Genomic DNA, 19,427 nt, shown 5'->3' with positions numbered 1-19,427 from the left:
AAAAAAAAAAAAAAAAAAAGATTCAATTCCAGACCTGAAGTCAATGGGCAGATTACACAGATGGGCAGGCAAAGAAAAGCAAATGTGTCCATGATCGCAGGAATGTTCATTCTAACATACCAGTGCCATTTGTAAGGACAAAGACCGGAAACAACCCACATTACTTGTATGAAGTACAATGCATGCACACAAGTATTCAACCCAGTAAAGAAAAGAAGCCAGGGGCTGGAGAGATGGCTCAGAGGTTAAGAGGATGGCCTGCTCTTCCAAAGGTCCTGAGTTCAATTCCCAGCAACCACATGGTGGCTCACAATCATCTGTAATGAGCTCTGGTGCCCTCTTCTGGCCTGCAGACAAACAGACAGAATATTGTATACATAATAAATAAATAAATATTTTAAAAAAAAAGAGGCCAAAGAGAAATATTCTATACAATGTCATGAATCAAGTATACCAGCAAAAAAGCAAAGCAGAGAAAAAGCATGATCGGCAACTGCCTAAATGGAAAATATAAAAATTCCACTCTTATTTTTTTTAAAATACTTATTTATTATGTATACAATATTCTGTCTGTGTGTATGTCTGCCAGAAGAGGGCACCAGACCTCATTACAGACGATTGTGAGCCACCATGTGGTTGCTGGGAACTGAACTAAGGACCTATGGAAGGGTAGGCAATGCTCTTAACCACTGAGCCATCTCTCCAGCCCCCTCTTTTCTTATTTTTTAAGAAAATAATAAACCAAGATTGTAATTTAAAAGACAAAGGCTACAGCCCGGGTGGTGGTGGCACATGTCTTTAATACCAGCACTCCGGAGACGAACAGGAGAGGAGCTCTGTGAGTTCAAGACCAGCCTGGTCTACAAAGTGAGCTCCAAAACAGCCAGAGCTGTTACACAGAGAAACTCTGTCTTAAAAAAACCAAAACAAAAAAGACAATGGTTGCCCAGAAAGACAAAAGGTAAAGAGCATAGGGGCAGAAACCAGACCTCTCTGAGCATATTCTGCCTTACAGATTTGACTTTAGAAGCTTACACTTTACATAATTAAACAATACAGTTATGTAATTAACACAAAATTAAAACTTAAAATCAATTTGTAAGTATTAAACATATCTGTCATATAGAGAGGCATGGGTATAGACAATTATTTCAAGTAAATTGGAAACATGACTTAACCCCGCGTCGTTAGGTGTTTAAGGACAAAAAGGATTTGAAGAACAAAGTCTTGGGTTCATTCAGTAATCATCTTATAAAGGCAGAGCTGGTATTGAGATGAGGAGGCTGTTGTGTATGTATTACGGGATAAAACAAGTCATTAATTATGCTGACGTCACTTGGCCCTGGTATTTTTGACAAGAGAAAGATGAAATAAGGGTATGAGATTAATGATGCTAAGTAAAAAATTTGCAGTTTTAAATTATAGATCTAAGTAGCTGTATGAATAATTCATGGTATATTTTATATTTTATCTTTTAAAAGTTTCCTACACCGTTTTCTAGGCAGGCTGACAAGAGTCAACTACGCTACCTGGTAACACTGCCTAAAAGAGCCAATTGATAAGTTCCTCTGTGCGTGGATTAAAAGCACCAGTAGAAAGCCATAACATTGGAGGTTCCTGACTGTTGATTCCCCATTGAAAAAAAAAACTCCCATAAGTTATGTTCTTGGAGCTGCTCCTATGGGACACAGAGGCCAGTGCATCTCTTATACCTGTGACAGATGGACTTTGCCTCCTCATTCCTGGGTTGTTCAGGCCTGCCAAGAGGACTGTGACACCTAATGCCAACCTGCCACTGGGTCAGATGAGCTGTCCTGAATCTCCCTAAGTGAACATGATTTGATACGTGGTTTAAGATTGTCCTGTGAATCAGAACACAACTTGCTGAACCTAATAAGACAACACAATTCACCATATTCATGCATACATGTCGCTTCCAATGCCAAGAAGTTTAGAAATGGTGACCTACAAGTAAGGAGAACCCAACAGTGAGGCTGTGAGGCTGGGGCTTCTAATTATAAACTCTCCATTAGACAGACATACCACCTCTTAAAGACGCGGTCACTTCTAGGTCTGGGGCATGAAATAATATGCCTGAGAATTTGCCTTATGTCACATCAGAGAGCAGGGAAATTATCTCAGACTCCTGGAGTTACGTCAAAAGGATTTGGGAGCTTATTTGAAGATGCCTCCCATGTCAATGAGGGAACAACGGGAAGCTGGGTAGTAATTTTTTACTTTTACACCAGCAGTATCCACCATCTGGTAACACTTTCACCTACACTGATAGGAAAATTAGCAATATTTTTCTTTATTTTTCTAAATTATCACCATGGGATAGAACTTACTTCATGTCCTCCTCGGTTGTACAACTGAATGATGATTATATAACTCAGGTAACCATATAGCATGTTCTTGGAAGGTACCAGCACATAAGCGTTATGTGAGCATACATTGTATGATGCACTCCAATCAATTCCCTTCCTGATTAGCCTTTACTTACCCACTAGCACAGTGATGACCTTATTGCTAGCATACTGTTCTATCTCTCGCAACCACTCAGGAAGGCAACGGAAGGATTCCTCACAGGTGATGTCATAGGTAAGGATCAAGGCATTGGCGCTTCGGTAATAACTTTGGGTAATTGAACGAAATCTCTCTTGACCTGCAGTGTCCCAGATCTGTAACTGGAGAGGCATAAGACAGGGATCAGCTTGGCAGAGCAGAAAACAAAAGAGCTTTAAAATTGTGTTGCTATAGCTCAGAAATGGAAACATCGCCCAAACAATTTCATCCTTGTGTTCTGCCCTGAAAACATTCTTTTTGCAGTGAAGTGTTTCTGGTCCAGGGAAGGGGCATATTCTCTTTCCTATTTTTGTTTGTTTGTTTAATTTAATGTTGACAGAGGTTTCTGTCCCTCCCAATATTGCAGTCGTTCAGTCCCAAATAAACACACAGAGGTCTACATTAATTATAAATTAATTGGCCTATTAGCTCAGGCTTTCTTATTAACTAATTCTTACATCTTACAGTAACCCATAATTCTTGTCTGTGTTAGCCACGTAACTTGGTACGTTTTAGCAGTGAGGCATTCTCATCTTGCTTCCTCTGTGTTGGGGTGACAACTGCAGACTGAGCCTTTCCTCTTCCAGAATTCTCCTATTCTGGTGGCCCCGCCTCTACTTCCTGCCTGGCTACTGGCCAATCAGCATTTTATGAAACCAGTACAACTGACAAACCTTTACAGGGTACATGGCCATTGTCCCACAGCACACTTGTGTTATAATAGGGCATGATAAGTCATCTACTATTTCTAAACATAGCAAACTGGTGGTTAATAAGAAAGGAAAACATTTCCCAAATCTTTTCCCTCAACCTCCCTGCACAGATCACACAACAAATGAGACCTGTTCTCCAGACACAACCCTACATATAGAGCAGAGTGTTTAGGGAGACAAAATATCACCATCAGCTTCCCTCCTAACTATAAAGCCCATGGGTCACAGGTAAATTAACCTCTTTACTATTTCCTCAGGTAAGGCCTTCTAGAACCTTCTGCCATCATCATGTCCCTTGCAATACTTCATATCATTTTTTTTCATAGCAACTGGCATATCTTCAACAAGTATTTGAAATAGTTTGTCTAATGCCTGTCTGGCCTACTTGATTTACAGCTTCATAATAGGAGGAGGCAGGACCTTTACTCATCAAATACAGTATGCCTGAGACAGAAGGCAGATGCTGACGTTCTGAACTGATGATCTCGGGTGTTCCTGATCCCTTCCCAGTGAGGTAGGCAGGCTTAATAAAAATTGTTTCTTCCACCCAGGTACTCACAAAGCTGGGACTCGAACTCCAGGTCTTCTATTCCCAGTTGAAAACTCAGCTGAGCATACCCTGTTGCTTTTGTCATTGCACGCTCATTTAAATGTACATCAGCAACCAGCAGTCCCTTGGTGTCACCCTGGCCCCATAGCAGTTTGGCTGAAGACACTGAGTAGTGACCGATAGCTCCTGCCGCAAGCGAGTGCACACATTATTCTTTGATTGGAAGCTGCGGCAGCTCTTTGATGATATAAACCAAGTCTGTGTGTGCTAAATGCAAACGTACACGTGATTGTTTGCGCTGGAACAAAAGCTATTTCTGTTCTCTGCCTCAGAGTAGGGTCATGGTCTTCTTTTACCAAGATGTGCCTTAGCATAGCAGACTATTGTTTTAAAGCCCGATTCAGCCTCTAAAACACTTTGACCAGATTAGATACTGCCGATCATGAGAAAACACTGTGTTCATGATAGGAACATCTTGGGAACTGCTTTAAGCATCAAAATATTTACCAAAATAGAGATTACATCGCCTTGCCAAGATACATGCCACCTTCTCATAGAAGACTGCCTGCGCCTTGCCTGGCAGCTGACGATTAAGGATGTTTATCTTCCATCGTCTATCGCTCAAATTAGTTTCATCACATTTCTCTATAATCCATCGTCTCCCTTCATCCTTTACAGAGCACTAGATACAGCATGACTAAAACACAATCCCTGATCTAAGAGAAATCATGGTCCACAAAGAACCCAAATCCACCAAGGATTAGCAGCATCCTCTCAAAGAAGAACCAGAGTGTCTCCAAATGTCGATCTACCATCTGTCAGTGTGTCACCCACATGGCACTCACAGGCTTCCTCGCCGCGCTCACCTACACAGCACAGGGCTACGACACTGTTCACCTGTCCTCCCACTGTACTGCTACTGCCTGCCCATGACAGCAGCATCCTGTCATGGGGTTGCTAGGCTGTCCTCTTAAGTAGATTATGTTCTTGGAGGATCAACGTTATCTCTTTGCCTTCACATCTTAGTTTTCTTCCTAACGTAGTACATCGTGGGCACAGTAGAATGATGGTTAACGAGATGAACACAGGATTGCAGAACCACAAAGGAGGAATTGCTTAGCTATTCTTAGACAATTAGTGGGGTTTGAAAGAGCTGAGACAAAATGTTATCGGAGCTAGATACCAGTAAGTCCCAAGAGTCAGTGATGCTTCTACCAGGCTGCTCCACACAATGCATCTACTATAACACGAGATGGGCAGACAGATCACCAAAAGAATGAACATTTATACCTAAGTTCATGAATCTCCTATCTGTGTAACCTAGGTGTGGTTCAAGATAAAACAACCTCTTAGGTGGCTGTGGTGCAGTGCAGGCCTTTAGTACCTGCACTCGAGAGGCAGAGGCAGACAGATCTCTGTGAGTTCAAGGACAGTCTGTTCTATAGAGCTAGCCAGAGCTACACAAAGAATTCCTATGTTGGGGGGTTTGGGGGAGGCTGACCTCTTCTAATCAGTCTAAGGTTAAATACGTTTTTATTTATTACTCATTAGCTTGTGATAGGCTGAAAAATCAAAGCATAAGATTGAATAGCATCATTCTACAGCTTTTTCCTTCTCCACAGTTTTTTTATGTTTATATCTTATTTTACGTGTTGAATTACAAATAAATCACAGGCAGCTTGAACTGGATCGGCCAGCTCCCTTTTCCTATGAAATGCTAGAAGTCTTAAGAGGTCTTAATGGCAACAACTGAGCTGTGAATATAAAGATGAGTAAGTTGAAAACCCCTGCTCTTGGGGAATCTGTGGTCTTGTGGTGGAATCCAATGCCAAAAATAAATAAATAAATATATGGAACTTTAGCCATGTAATAAGCACTGAAAAATAAGGTCAGGGCTAGCAAAATGGCTCAGTGGGGAAGGGCCAAGTTTGATGCCCACACTCCACACAGTAGAAAGAGAGAACTCTTATGAGGTGTTCTTTGGCCTTCACAAGTAAGCTGTGCTCATGTGCACATACATATACACACAGAGAAACAAAAATAAATATTTAAATTATTGTTTCCAAAAACAGAACAAATGGAATGCCAAAGTATGGAACGCATGGATGGAAAAGAGCCTGTTCTGTAACCACGGGACCATCCCTTTCTTCCTCCTTGCTCTTGGCCCAAGCCTGGTACATGGTAGGCATTAATATTTCAGGTTAAAAAAAAGACTTCACAAGTACATATGCAAATGGAAACTCTTATGTAGGAGGGAAACACATGCAAAGGTGGCCATCCTTTCCTGACTCCTCAGGCTGGCAACTACCTCCTCTAGAATAAAAGAAAACTATGCCAGTGTCTCTTCAGCCTGCTCCTGTCTCCTTCCAGTCCCCACACCCTTCTCCTCCTCTTCATTTTAAATACTTTCTCTGGCCTTCTGGTTGACATGAATGTAGATTTTTTACAACCAGTGTCCCAGATTTCCGATCCCCATTATACTTGATATAGCTGTCTCTATGGTAAGGAACCATTGTAAAGAGTCAAGACAAAAGGAGATAAAGGTTCCTGTCTCTCATCAGGAGCCTCATCTCAGCCCTTACTTGAGATGGTATTCATGACCTGATGGAAGAATGCCAGGGAGCTTTTCTGACCCTTCCCAAGGCACTCATAGGATGTGAAGTAACGATCGACTGGGAGAAGGGTGCAAATAACACAAACCAAATGTGGGATGCTTAGGCCGAGACTTAGGTACCAACTCTAGTACCACTGCCCATCATGCTGCAGGTGACGGGGATCATCCCATGGGATCTGACTCTGAAGACCTGACCAAGAAGTTTCAACAACTGAATGGCCGTATTAAACATCAGCAAACTTACCTCCTTTCGTGTGTGTGTGTGTAGGCACATGTGCAGGTGAGTATAGGTGCCTGTAAGTGTAAGCTAGAAGAAAGTATCAGACAGTCATGAGCAGCCCTACATGCTGGAGACCAAACTCAGGTCACATACGAAAAGCAGTATGGACTCAACCTCTAAGCCTTCTCTGGGACCTTCACTCCATCTTTCTTTCATCACCTCCTTCTCTTGCTCCCTCTCTTAGCTCTCAGGAGACCCCATGGAACTAGAAGGGTTTAGAGCCTGCTTGTCTCCCATCCAGGCTACGGCCATGATTAAGTAAATTAATTAAGTAACTGGTTCACCCGCTGAGACAGTGTGCCTGAGCTAATGGGAGCTCACCAGCTCCAGCTGGACTAGGACTGAACGAGCATGGGATCAAATTGGTGACCCTCTGAATGTGGCTGACAATTGGGGCAGACTGAGGAGCCAATGATCATGGCACTGGGATTTGTCTCTACTGCATGTGCTGGCTTTTGGGGATCCTATTCTCTTTGGATGCATACCTTCCTAAGCCTGGAGAGAGGGGGGAGGGCCTTGGACTTCCCCACAGGGCAGGGTACCCAGCCCTCTCTTAGGACTGGAGGGGTGAGGGAAGAGTGTGTCGGGGAGCGGGAGGGAAGAGGGAGGAGGGGAGGAAGTGGAAATTTTGATTGGCATTATTTATAAAGTAATTTTAAAAAAAAGAAAAAAAGTAACCTCTGAAGCTTGTGTACTAAAGACAACATCATCCACTTCCCAGAGATCATACTAAGAACTAAAGTGACAATGGCAGCATATGTAAAGGCATCTATCAGAGACACTCACTCAGGGTACATACTCAAAGCACATATTGCCTCCTGTTTCTGGACAGACTATAGTTCTTCTAAGTACCAAGCCATCTAGAAGCCACCAAGTGGAAGACAGAGTAGAGGTCAAAGGTCCTCTCTTGGACCTCTAGAGACTGAAAGTAAAGACAGAGTGGGAGGAAGGATGACTTTCATAAGCAAGTCATGTGGCTGAATCACCTACACTGCCTACAAGGAAACGAGGGCATCAGGAGGCAAACAGAAGAGAACAATATTGATCCAGCTTTGAAATCCAAAAAGAAATTCCTACTCTGTCTTCACATCACTTCTGACACGACAGGAAACCGTGCTTTCCCCACCGTCTTAGTCAGGATAAACGTGTCCTCCCTAAACTTCTTCAGGGTATTTTCTTTCCTTTCTTTTGAGGTTGGTTCTCAGTAACCTAGGCTGGTCCCCAACTTGCTATTGTTAAGGATGACCTTGAATTTGCAACCGCTCCACTCAATTCCTAGGTGGGCTGACAGGTCTGCCCAACCTTGCCTAGACTTCCGTGGTGCTGGTGGTTCGCTCCAAGGCTTCCTGCTTGCTAGGGAAGTACTCTTGCCAGCTGAGCTCCACCCCAGTGGATCCATCGCAACGTAGGGTTGAATGAAGCGGTTTAATAAATGTCACGAAAACTGCCTGTGCTTCCTCCCCTAAACTCTTAGAGAACACGTCAAAGGTTTATTAGAAATTTAGCTTCTTACCTTTACTTTTTCACCATTAATCTCCACTGTTTTAATCATAAAATCGACTCCAATTGTGGCTCCTTGACCTGGGGGGAAAAGACCCTAAGGAAGAAACAGCGGCAGTGAAATTTAAGCACAGCTTCCAACTCAGTGGGCTCTCCTCACCGCCCACCCCGTCCTCCGACTGGGGTAACTGGCATTAGAGTACTCTGCTTGGTGTCCTGTTTGGAGGGGAAGGGAGGAGGGGACAGGAGGATGGCAGCTATATGTCTCAAGATCATAAGCACGTCACTGGGTCCCTCTGGATCTGCAGGAGAGGACTGAACCGAATAATTTCTAAGGGACCTTTCAGGAAAACAATACCGTCAAGCAAACTCTAAAAAAAAAAAAAAAAAGCCCTAAGAAACAAACCTTTCTCTGTGGAAAATCTGTGGGCGTGTCCTCCTTACAGAAGCAAGAAAGACTGCTAAAGTTAGGTGGATGTAAAACCAGCTGGAGTTTCCAGTGTCTCTGCGTGACAGCTGTCTGAACTCCAGATGCTGCTTGGCTTTTGACTTTTGATTTCATCAGACCGAGACTTACTGAACACATGGGCTCCTGTCTGAGGTCATTCCGCACGGGAAAAACCTTGACATTTCCAGCAACTGTGAGCCCTGAAGCTGTCTGGGTTGCCCAATCTGTCACTCCAGTTTTCCACAGACAGACAGACGGCAGTGAAGGGGGGCTGGGAGCTCACTAGCCAGTCACATGCAATGGGAAGGTCTGGTTAGTGAAGGTAGGCGCGGGGATCAAGACTAGCACCTGGCCACCGCTCTTCCTATGAGGTCACCTTAAGCCTCAGAAGAGCTCATCTCAATGTTCCCAAGGCGCCTGTCACAAAATCATGTCATATACATGATGATCCAGAAAGGTGCATCCTTTGGATTTTTCAGTGGTGAAGAAAATCAACTTCAGAATGATTTTTTTTTTAATTTTACTAATTTCTATATAAAAACAAACTTGACCAGTGATTCTCAAGAGGCCAACCCTGGGGGGACTTGCACTTGGGTTCTACGAGAGAGAATCAAATCAGAAAGCATATTCAGTTACGTTCAGGTTTGTCTCTGCCCTCAGCTCATCCCTACTTAAGAGACTTAACTTAGACAAGCAGGCCGTTTGGTTATAAACCCAAAGGGTTCACTGTGTTGTCTGGATGAGAATGGGCACAAGCAGGAAAGTTGAGATTTAATAGGTATTGAACTCGGTTTAATGCTCAGATTAATTTGTTTCCACCTTTAGGTGATTATCAACTACAGATCTATTTTTTCAAACCCAGTCTATTTTTGATACTGCACACTGAAAACAAAACCACCTGTCCCTTTCGTATGAGGAAGCAAGATGAGGTGAGGGAGAAGCCCTCAGCACCATGCTCTCTCGGCCGATTTAGAAAACCTTTAGCTACAAACTTGATGGCGCTTTCAAAGGGTGCCGTGAGAGCCTGCAGCCCAGAGGTCAGCACTGGGCCCAGTCACCCATCCAGAGATGCTCACTGGGAGACAGGTGAGACCAACAAACCCAACCCTGGATTCCAGACTCCCTTACCTGAGTGAATCGTCGGACTAGGCACGTCTTCCCCACTCCAGCGTTGCCAATTAAAACAATCTTGAAGAGGAAATCATAATCTTCCATACTCATTTACACGGCTGCAAGCAAACACAGGAAACAGTGAGCAGGGCCCGGCAGATGTCCCCGGGAACTCAGGCTGCACCAGCCCCTGCTCCGCAGAAGCGAGCGCTCTGACTCATGTGAAGAGCAGCTGAAGGCTCCCCTCTAGTGAAGCTGCCAGCGAAAGAGGAACATAGGTGTTTGGTCCCAGGCGGACTTCATTCTCCCGAGGTACCTCCAGCTGCAGGAGGCAGATGACACACATCGCCCTTCCACCTGGTAACCTTTAACCCTCCAAGCTGTCGGGTTATAGGTCTTCAAGCGATAAACTGTGTGTTTTCTTTTTGTGTGGAAAGCCAGGCTAGCCAGGAGGGCGGACAAGCCGGGAGAGAGGAGAGCCGTCCAGAGATTAAGACAGCTAGTAGGCTGTGTATGAAGAAAACGATAGCTGCCAGGAGACTATATGTAAGGGAGGAAATTATAAAAGGCCCCTCACTCTCACGCAAGTCCTAGGTTTTTGGGGCCAAAACCCTTTCCCGGCTCTCCCATTTCTGTCTCCTACCACCCACACTGGTGCTAAATGACCTCCAACGACGCCTGTCTTCCAATTTCATCAAGCTGTGCTAAATCCTCTCCACCTTCTGAATTTTTCTTCAAGCTCCGAGTCCGTCAAAGACCAGCGCACACCTCTCGTTTTCTCTGAATCTCGCTGGTCTCCCTCAAGAGGCTGGTAAAAACAAAGTGAGGACTGCTTACCATTCCTCCATGCCAGAACTTCACTTGCCATGCGTATTCATTTCGTCAAATGTCTGCCTTATTCTTGAGGGAAGGGACAATGCCTTTCAGCTCTATTTTCTAGCCCTGGAACAGAGACTCAGCAAATGTCTACTCTGTAGACAGAAAGACTTATCAATGGACATATCACTTAGCTGTGGGCATCTGCTTCTCTGATTGTGCTAAGAATATCACCATTGTGTAATTTAGAGGATCACCAAGATTAAAACCAAACACAAAACTCGAGTCTCGCACAGACCTTGGTACCCACCAAGCCCGTTCTTCTGGAGCCAATCAATCTGAGCCCCTCCTGTGCCCTTTCGCTAGCACCTGGAGACTTCTGCCTCAAGGCCAACAAGATAAAGTGTAAATACCAACTAGGAAGTAGAGGAACAATCTCACACTCAGGAGGCAGAGGCTAGAGGAGGTTTGATTTGAAGCCAAACAGGGCTACGTAGGGAGACTGGATCACAAGCAACAAACAAAAGTTAAGGAATAACTCTAGCTAACTGCTGAAGATCATTGTGTCTCAGGCAGAACAGGGCGAACTGTAGTGGCATTTCACTTGTATTTTAATAAATAAAACTTGCATGAGGATCAGAGAGTAAAACAGCCCCACTGGGATTAAAGGCATGCACCTCCCAGTTTCTATGGCAACTAGTGTGGCTACTGGGATTAAAGGTGTGTGTTACCACTGCCTGGTCTATAAGGCTGAGCAGTGGAGGGAGAAGAGAAAGACAGTGAGTTGTGGAGAGAGGGGTTCTTAGCAGGCTGAGGGGAGGAAGCATCAGGCTTACTCGTACCAGGAGACCTCAATCTCAGCGACAAAGGATTGCAAGTAGAGAATCCCAAGTGATGAACCTGCCAAGTAGGGGGATTTGTATGTGGATTTCAGCAGTCCTTGAAAGATGTCTGACAAACAAACAGGCAGACAGACTCCCAGGGTTCTGTCTCATATCCCTGAACTGTGGAGGAAAACCACTTCTCTGTGCAAGAATCTGAGCCTGCAAACAGTGACTCCACCGCCTATATGCCTTGCACTATACTTAACCTTCTTTTCATGGACATTTTCAATAGTCCATGAGGCTAATGTCGATTAATGCTGTATGTAACTTGAGCAAGCTGAGGTTGACAGAAACCAAGGTTAGCTCCAATTCCTAAAAGCCAGATTTCAAGCTCAAAGGGCATTAGTGATCAAAGAAATTCTAATTGTAAAAACCAAAAAGACCAAGGTTCAAATCCTGGCTGTTGAATTTTCTCAGCCTGTGCCTTTGGGCAAATGATTTGTCTTGCCCACTAACAAAAAAGAGCTCATAGCACCTACATCACCGAATTATGATAGCTGACAAGATCAGAAGTCTTGAGGACAGTATTTGGTCTTGGTAAAGCCCACTCCTTAAGATGGTTCACAAGTCTCCCACTGTCTACTTTCCGTCTCTGTGGCGAGAGTCACATCTCACCGCCTCCTCACAACCCTCACAAGGTGCGCTGGTTTTCCCCAGCTCCCAAACACCACAGCTCTGCTTTGCGCCTCACCCCTTTCTGCAGAGAGACCTCCCCGGGCCGAGCTAGCTTTCACTTCTGTTTTAGAGCTCAGCTAAGCATCACATCCTGTAGAGCATTTCTCTGACCTGAGAGGGAGCCTGGGCCCCCCTCATTTCCACTCCCACAATGCCTTCTTCCTCTTAGACACCATAATTTCCTTAACTCTGTGTATCTGTCCACACTCCACCACCATCCCTCGGCATCACAGTGCGGCTTAAACACAAGAACTCACAACGTGTGTATACTGTGTCTGGCTAAACCACGGCCCTGAAATCAGCACCATCATCACCATCCTCTCCATCATTTTCATCATCTCACCATATTAATTATTGAACCTCACAACAGTCCTACGAGGCACTGTTGACAATTTTAACTTGACAGTTAAAGGTGTGGAGGTAAAAGAAAAGTTAAGTAAGAAAAATATCATGACGTATCCCTAGATTTAGTTTTCTGTTCAACTGAAACTTGATAATTATATTGTCAAGGCCTTAAAATATTCCTTTGTTGGGGTAGAGAATGCGAGGGAAGGAGGGAAGGGAAACTGGTTGAGATGTAAAAAAGTAAATAAATTTTAAAAATATTCTTTTATCTCCATCTACTGTTCCTGGTGAGACCTGTGCTGATATGATTTTTTAAGACAAATATAGTATTTCTTTATGAATAATTTTTTCTCTGAAAATATTTGAGAATGTCATTTTTCTTTGATGGCCTTCAGTACGGCAATTTAATGTATTCTTAGGTTGGAAATTTTTTAATAAAATAGGTTTCCAACTCATAAAAAGAAAGTACTGAGCTCCTACAGTTTATAACTGGAGGATCTGAGAGTCTAATTCCATCTCGGCTCCATTGTCAATAGTGACTTTCACCAGGCTGGTGCAGGGGAGGGGCTCCAGGAAGATGTGACTCCATTGTCAACAGTGACTTTCACCAGGCTGGTGCAGGGGAAGGGCTCCAGGAAGATGTGATGGACTGAACAAAGCGGTGTGGGCCCTTTCAATGTGGGTCTTCCCTTTTCTATCCCCTCTCTCGTTTCAGATTCAAACCTTTCCTTATCACATTGTGCTACCTAAAGCAGATTCAAGGCTAAACTCTTGATAAATCCGTGGGAGATGGTACGCCAGTTCAAACCCTGCTGTGAAGACTGAAAAGAAGGAATTACATAGGTAATCCCAGAACGTGGGAGGTGAAGGCAGGAAGACTAGCAAACTCAAGTCCAACCTGTTCTACAGTAGGAATCCCAGGCTAGCTAGCCAGAGCGACATACTCTGCCTCGGACACAGACTTAAAAAGTGAAAGGAAACCTCAGTTCCAAGCACAAGAACCTGTGTGGACCAGGACTCGTCCCTTTCCAGTCAGATGCTGGAATCGTGGGACCGGGCTGCATCCTTTTCCTGTGCATAGACGCCTGACACACTTTTATTCTAATTTATGACAGATGTCAATGAAACAAAACAAGAAATTGAGGGGAAAAAAATGTCCAGAGGAAGGTTATCCATGTCTAAATTATACCTTTGATACGAGGGAAAGGGAGAGGACCAATTACAATCAGCCTGGGTTTGTGTGATTACCACCTGGACCAAATTACCAAACAAAAGATAAGATATTCTTTCTATAAGAAATTAACTTGAACGTTTTGTTGAATGTTTCTGTGTATCTCTCTTTGGGTCCAGAGAGCCTCGCATGCGGACTACATGTTCTTCCACTGAGCTACGCTCCAACCCTGAACACTTTCTTAAGGGAACCTCGGGGGCTAACAAGTTTGGTCTCAGTACAGCTGCAGGCCGTGTGTGGTTAAGCCAGGCTGTGCACGCCAGGTTTCATGCCGAGGTGAGGGCTTCACTTCCAAGAACACATTACATCTCTAGGAAGTCCTTCTGTTTAGGCCATAAAGTAACCAGCCCAAAGGTTGCCAGTCACTGTGATGATGAGTATCCCAGGAGGGGGTCCCCAGAAACAGATTAGCCCCACTCCAGAGTGACGGTAACAATCGTACCTTGTCTACAGAGCAAGTGTACTGCAGGACGTGCTACTGACCAAGCATATTATAAGAATTCCCATTCTGCTAACAACAGTAATAATAGCTGGCACTTGAGGCTTATTGTGTCCTGGGCCTTCTCTTCCATGTACAGGAGCTTCACAACAATGCTATGATGCGGGTACGCTTATCACCTAAGAGCCGTTGTGACTCAAAACAGAATACTGCCACCTCCAGTCTTGTGATTGCCAGAGTGGCTATCTGAAGTTCAGGTCAATGGTCGCCATGCCCTTTGAACACAGTGGTCTAGAAAGCCCTTGCCGCTAAAGCATCAAACCCGCGCTGATGGTCTGCACGTGGACCCCAGGCCTTCGGCTGCTCTTCACCCTGCCCCCCTCTCCCCCAGCACAGTCTCTCTCTGGGAGCTAGACTTAGATCCCCTCAAATACCACTCCTGTAACTCATTTGCCATCCACCCACATAACTAAGTACCAGGCATGGGGGTCGGGGGGGATGATGGGTAATAAACAGGAACACTGAGGTGGACAAGTAAAGTCCTAAACGCTGTGATTAGCACAGTAGTTCTAAGCAAATGGGTACGCCTGTGAGAACCGAAAAGGAAAAGAAAATAGAAGAGGAAAAAGAGGAAGGAACTGTTTAAAGATATACAGGAAATGAAATTGAGTATGTTCTTAAAGGCTTTAAAAAAGTCATCCAGAGTAACAGACTTGGCAACACGTGCCTTTCTAAAGCATCCTTTAGAACCCTATGTTCACCGTTATATCCGTATAGTTTCCCCTTTAGGGCTCAGTACAACAGATAGGCTCAGAAGCCATGTCCCCTCCTCTCTGTTCTGAACCCCAGCTGTTCCCAGAACTATTGAGAGGACTTGTCTTTGCTCAAAAACTTTGTTCTTACGACCCCCATGGTAGATCCATGTGACCCAGCTCTTGGGATGCTGAGGTAGGAGGTACACCAAGAGTTCCAGGCCAGCATAGGCTACAGAGTGAGACTCTGCCTCCAAACAACTGGAAGAGGGGGAAGAAGGAATGGAGGGAGAGGGGGTAGGAAAAAGAGGGAAGGAGAAGAAGGGAAGAAGGCAAGAATGTGGGTCACACCTACTAGAACCTAGCACGGGGGGTGGGGGGCGGGTGTCAAGAGCCATCCTGGGCTCCATAGCTTAGGGCTACCCTGAGCTACAGAGTGAGCTTCTGTCGCGAAGAAGAGGAGGAGGAAGGGGAAAGAGGAAGAGGAAAGAAGGGAGGGAGGGAGAGAGGGAAGGAAAAAGAAAAAGGAAAAAAAAAACTGTGTCTCAGGCCATTTTCTCTTCCCAGGGCCTCCCCTTAGTCTGTAAATGCACCAAATCCATTTCCAAAAAGCACACCTCATCCAGGTAATGAAGTTGAGAGCCGTATAAAGTTTCCTAAACCAGAAAATTGAGATGATACTAAATTCCCTATCGTCGAGTTGCAGAGCAGTAAATAAAATATGGCCATGTGTCCCTCTGAATATATAATAATCAAATGTGTTTATGTCAATTCTCCTGACAAGTGCAGACACTACAGACAAAAAGGGAAAGGAACTTAGCTATAATTTCTTTCTTCTGGGCACAACTCTTTTACATTTTTATACGCACTTTTCCAATCTTTCAATTTGCATAGCCTTTTGTGTATGTTTTATTGTCAAATTGTTGATTTAAAAAGCAAGGGTAGCATAGTGTTACAGATGGGCTCTGGGGCTGCAGGTATTTTCTATCCGAACTCATGGTCTGCGTGGAAATGGCCACTAGACACCCTCCACACTGGCTCAGTGTCCCGGCTACTCAAGACAAGAGACAGTGTGTGCTGAGGTGGCCTCAGTGACGCCATCAAGAACTATTCAGTGGTGTCACCCAACCCAGGAGCTTTAGATATCCTAACATAAGCAAGAAAGAAGACAATAAACAACCAACATTGTTTAACCTTAGATTTACTAAACATGACATCAGCTGGGAATCCTCACATAAACCTATAAATATCCCCTGCCACTGGGATACCATGAAACATTAGGATGGTCAGTGCTGTTCTAAAGAATTTGAAATCAGGACTTCCAGGTAGGATTGCCAGAGAGCAGAAAAGAGAATACAGCAGAGAGCCAGGACAGAACTTAAATTTCAATTTCAGATATTAATAAGTATGTTTTATTATTTTCACACACATAATCGAATGTATGCCTCCCAACAAATACTGTGTGAGACACATAGAAAAACTTCCTTGTGTGTGTGGTGACAGGAATGGGCCCTGCACATACCAAGCAGAGCTACTTATGCATAGGAACAATGTTTTGAATATAAGTGTGGCCTGGATGTTATATGGGACATAGTTACACCAAAAATGTTGTTTATCTGAAGCTCAAAAGTGACTGAGTATCCTTTCTTTTACTCCCCAGGAAAGTGTGAATGGTCAGGTCATGCTAGAAACAAGCCTATTCCTCCCACCCAGAAGCTGTGGAAGAGATGAACAGGGCATGACAGACAAGAAATCTCTGGCAGATCCAAAAGGACCAAATACTGAATAATGACGGCAACCAATAGAATTTCAGACTAGTATTACTAGGTTGGAGTTCTTCAGAATCAGGATGAGAGCCTAGCAGAGATCAAACTGGTTTACCCAGCTCTGAAGGTAAGGCTATCTCCCCTCACCAGCCCCTGAGCAGTGAGGATGCTCCTCCAACCCCAGCCCTCCAGTGTCGGCCGGGTGAAGGCTGTGCAGGTTCATCACCCTGCTGCCCTTAGGGACAAGGACAGACAGTGCTTCAACAACTCCCTCTTCTTTGCTTAACCTGCTACTGTGCCCAATGAGTATATATTAAACGGAAAGCTTTTGATCCATCTTTCCCTCCAACAAGGGGCTGTCCCAGGGAGCTCATTATTGCTAATTACAAGGATGCAATTACTAACCATTACTATAATCAGTGCTGCAATCTCGCTTGCTTTACATCGGATGCTAATTTCGTATTATTGCAAGTTAATGATTCTCCTCGGCCATCGATGTCACACGCCCACCTGGGCTGGGTTACTCCTCTTGCATCAGGATATAAAGCCCAACATTTTGTTACGTAGCCCTTTACAGGCTATAAATATCTCAACATGGGATCTAATAGGGCCCTCTGACAACTTCATGATCTAGACTGCATCGTTCATCAGGTTAGGAAAGCAGAGGTTAGATAATGGTGTGACTCACTTTGAGTCACACCAGTGAGTCACAAGGTAACGACTTCAGCCCTGGAGACTTTGTTTTGCCAAATACAATATGTTTTCTCGGGTTTCTGGGAATTTAGATCATGATCTTCATGCACTGTGTCAGGAGTGGGGCTAAATTTTTCCATGCAGAATTTTATTTCATCTTTTCAGCAGCCCATTAGATAGGTATTGCTATTCCCAAAATGAAGATAGGAAACTGAAGCTTCTCGAGGTTAATCTGTTAAAAATCAAAGAGCTGGAGATGGCCCAGTGGTTAAGATTACTTTCTGCTCTTCAAGAGAACAAAGGTAAGTTCTCAGAATCTACCTGCTGGGGTGGCAGGTCAGGGGGAGCCTGGACACAGAGACACAGAACACACACACCTATCATTCCAGCTCCAGGGATCCAATGCCCACTTCCGGTCTCTGCAGGCACCTGCACATACTTGGCATACCTTTACACACACACACACACACACACACACACACACACACACACATTTTTAACATATTAAAATCGTATAGTTAATGAGTAAAAGGGCACCTACATTCATTCAATCCAGGTCTTAGCTGTGCGTGCTGGTGCATTCTGGTTCCAGCACTCTAGGGGCTAGATAGACAGAGAGTTATAAGTCCAGGACCAGGCTGGTTACATATTATATATGTGACGGTGGTTATATGAACAAACAAAAGGTCCATTTGCACAGAAATGGTTATACAGTGCACAGCAACCAGACGTTAATGAACCACACAGCTTCAGACATCTTTCTGCAAAATTTATTAAATAAAGCAAGGGGAAGAAGAGGAAGCAGTATATGAAAACGGGGTAGGGGATAGAGTCCTACATCTGTAAATGCCATAAAACATTTCTGGAATGCTATGAAACAAACTGACAACAGCAGTTGGCCCTGGAGAGGCTGTGAGAGTTAGCTTTCTCTAGACAAGAACATTAACCGCCAACTCTCAAATTACATCCTCTTCTCTTCCATGAAGGCTCCGGAGACAAAAGGAGAGCGAGACAGCTTTTCTCATACATTGGAGATGATCCTTTAAAGTAACTGCTTGGAGGCTGGGGCTTTAGCCCAGTTGGTGGAGTGCTTGCCTATATTCAGGAAGTCCTGGGTTCAATCCCTGTCGTGGCTCATCTTGGTTATCAGCCTGACTGCATGGAATCAACTAAACTACAAGGTGCTGGGCACTCCTTGATCAGATTATTGGAAGTAGGAAGACTCACCCTAATGTCGACAGCCCCTTCTGGTGGCAGCTGAGTTAAGAGGATATGAAAGAGTCTTGCTTTGTGTCTGCTTACCTTCGCTCTCACTGGCAAGTCCACCTATCCTGCTGGCAGGACACTTCGCTGTTATCAGAACCTACTTCTTCGGACTCCGACATCACTGAAAATCAACAGCTCTCCAGGAATCTTCCAGGCCCTCAGTGCCAGACTGGTACTGCTGATACATCCAGCTAATAAATTAAGCAACTACCAGACCCTCGGGAGTCTACCAGTTCAGCCATTGTTGGACTACCTGGATCACATCCTGTCAGCCAATCTAATAAGTCCCCTTTTGATACATATTGATAAGGCTGGAGAGATGTCTCAGTGGTTAAAAGCACCGGATGCTCTTCCAGAGGACCCTAGTTCAATTCCCAGCATCCACATGGTGTCTCACAACCATCCATAACTCCAGGAGAGCCAACACCCTGTTTTAGCTTCCAAGAACACTGGGCACATGTATGTACTGCTCCTTTGCAGAACTTTGGCTAATATAGTCCCCCAAAACTGCATAAAACTTTTAATCACAACACTTAAGAGGTGAAAGCGGGGGTATCAGAAGTTCAAGATCATCCTCAGCTAGGGTAAGAGTCAGCTGAGGACACATGATTAACTTTCACCAAAAGTGGGGCAGGAGCCGGGCGGTGGTGGCGCACGCCTTTAATCCCAGCACTCGGGAGGCAGAGGCAGGCGGATCTCTGAGTTCGAGACCAGCCTGGTCTACAGAGCTAGTTCCAGGACAGGCTCCAAAGCCACAGAGAAACCCTGTCTCGAAAAAAC

The 19,427-nt window shown here is 44.6% G+C and overlaps 1 protein-coding gene across 1 annotated transcript in view; it reads right to left on the bottom strand.

Annotated features, from left to right (window-relative positions):
- The window catches only part of Rab30 (RAB30, member RAS oncogene family), a 64,657-nt gene that overhangs the window by 1,090 nt on the left and 44,140 nt on the right, over positions 1 to 19,427 (bottom strand). Inside the window, exons 2-4 of the mRNA XM_005357603.3 lie at positions 9,799 to 9,899; positions 8,236 to 8,319; positions 2,504 to 2,687 (exon numbers count right to left, since the gene is read on the bottom strand). Of these exons, the coding sequence (XP_005357660.1) occupies positions 2,504 to 2,687; positions 8,236 to 8,319; positions 9,799 to 9,891 (361 nt within the window). The 5' untranslated portion in view covers positions 9,892 to 9,899. The remainder of the gene's footprint in view (positions 1 to 2,503; positions 2,688 to 8,235; positions 8,320 to 9,798; positions 9,900 to 19,427) is intronic.

The sequence above is a fragment of the Microtus ochrogaster genome, chromosome 22 (assembly GCF_000317375.1).
Source record: "Microtus ochrogaster isolate Prairie Vole_2 chromosome 22, MicOch1.0, whole genome shotgun sequence".
Lineage (NCBI taxonomy): Eukaryota > Metazoa > Chordata > Mammalia > Rodentia > Cricetidae > Microtus > Microtus ochrogaster.
The sequence above is the reverse complement of the archived record's forward strand: the minus strand, read 5'-3'. Positions and strand labels throughout refer to the sequence as shown.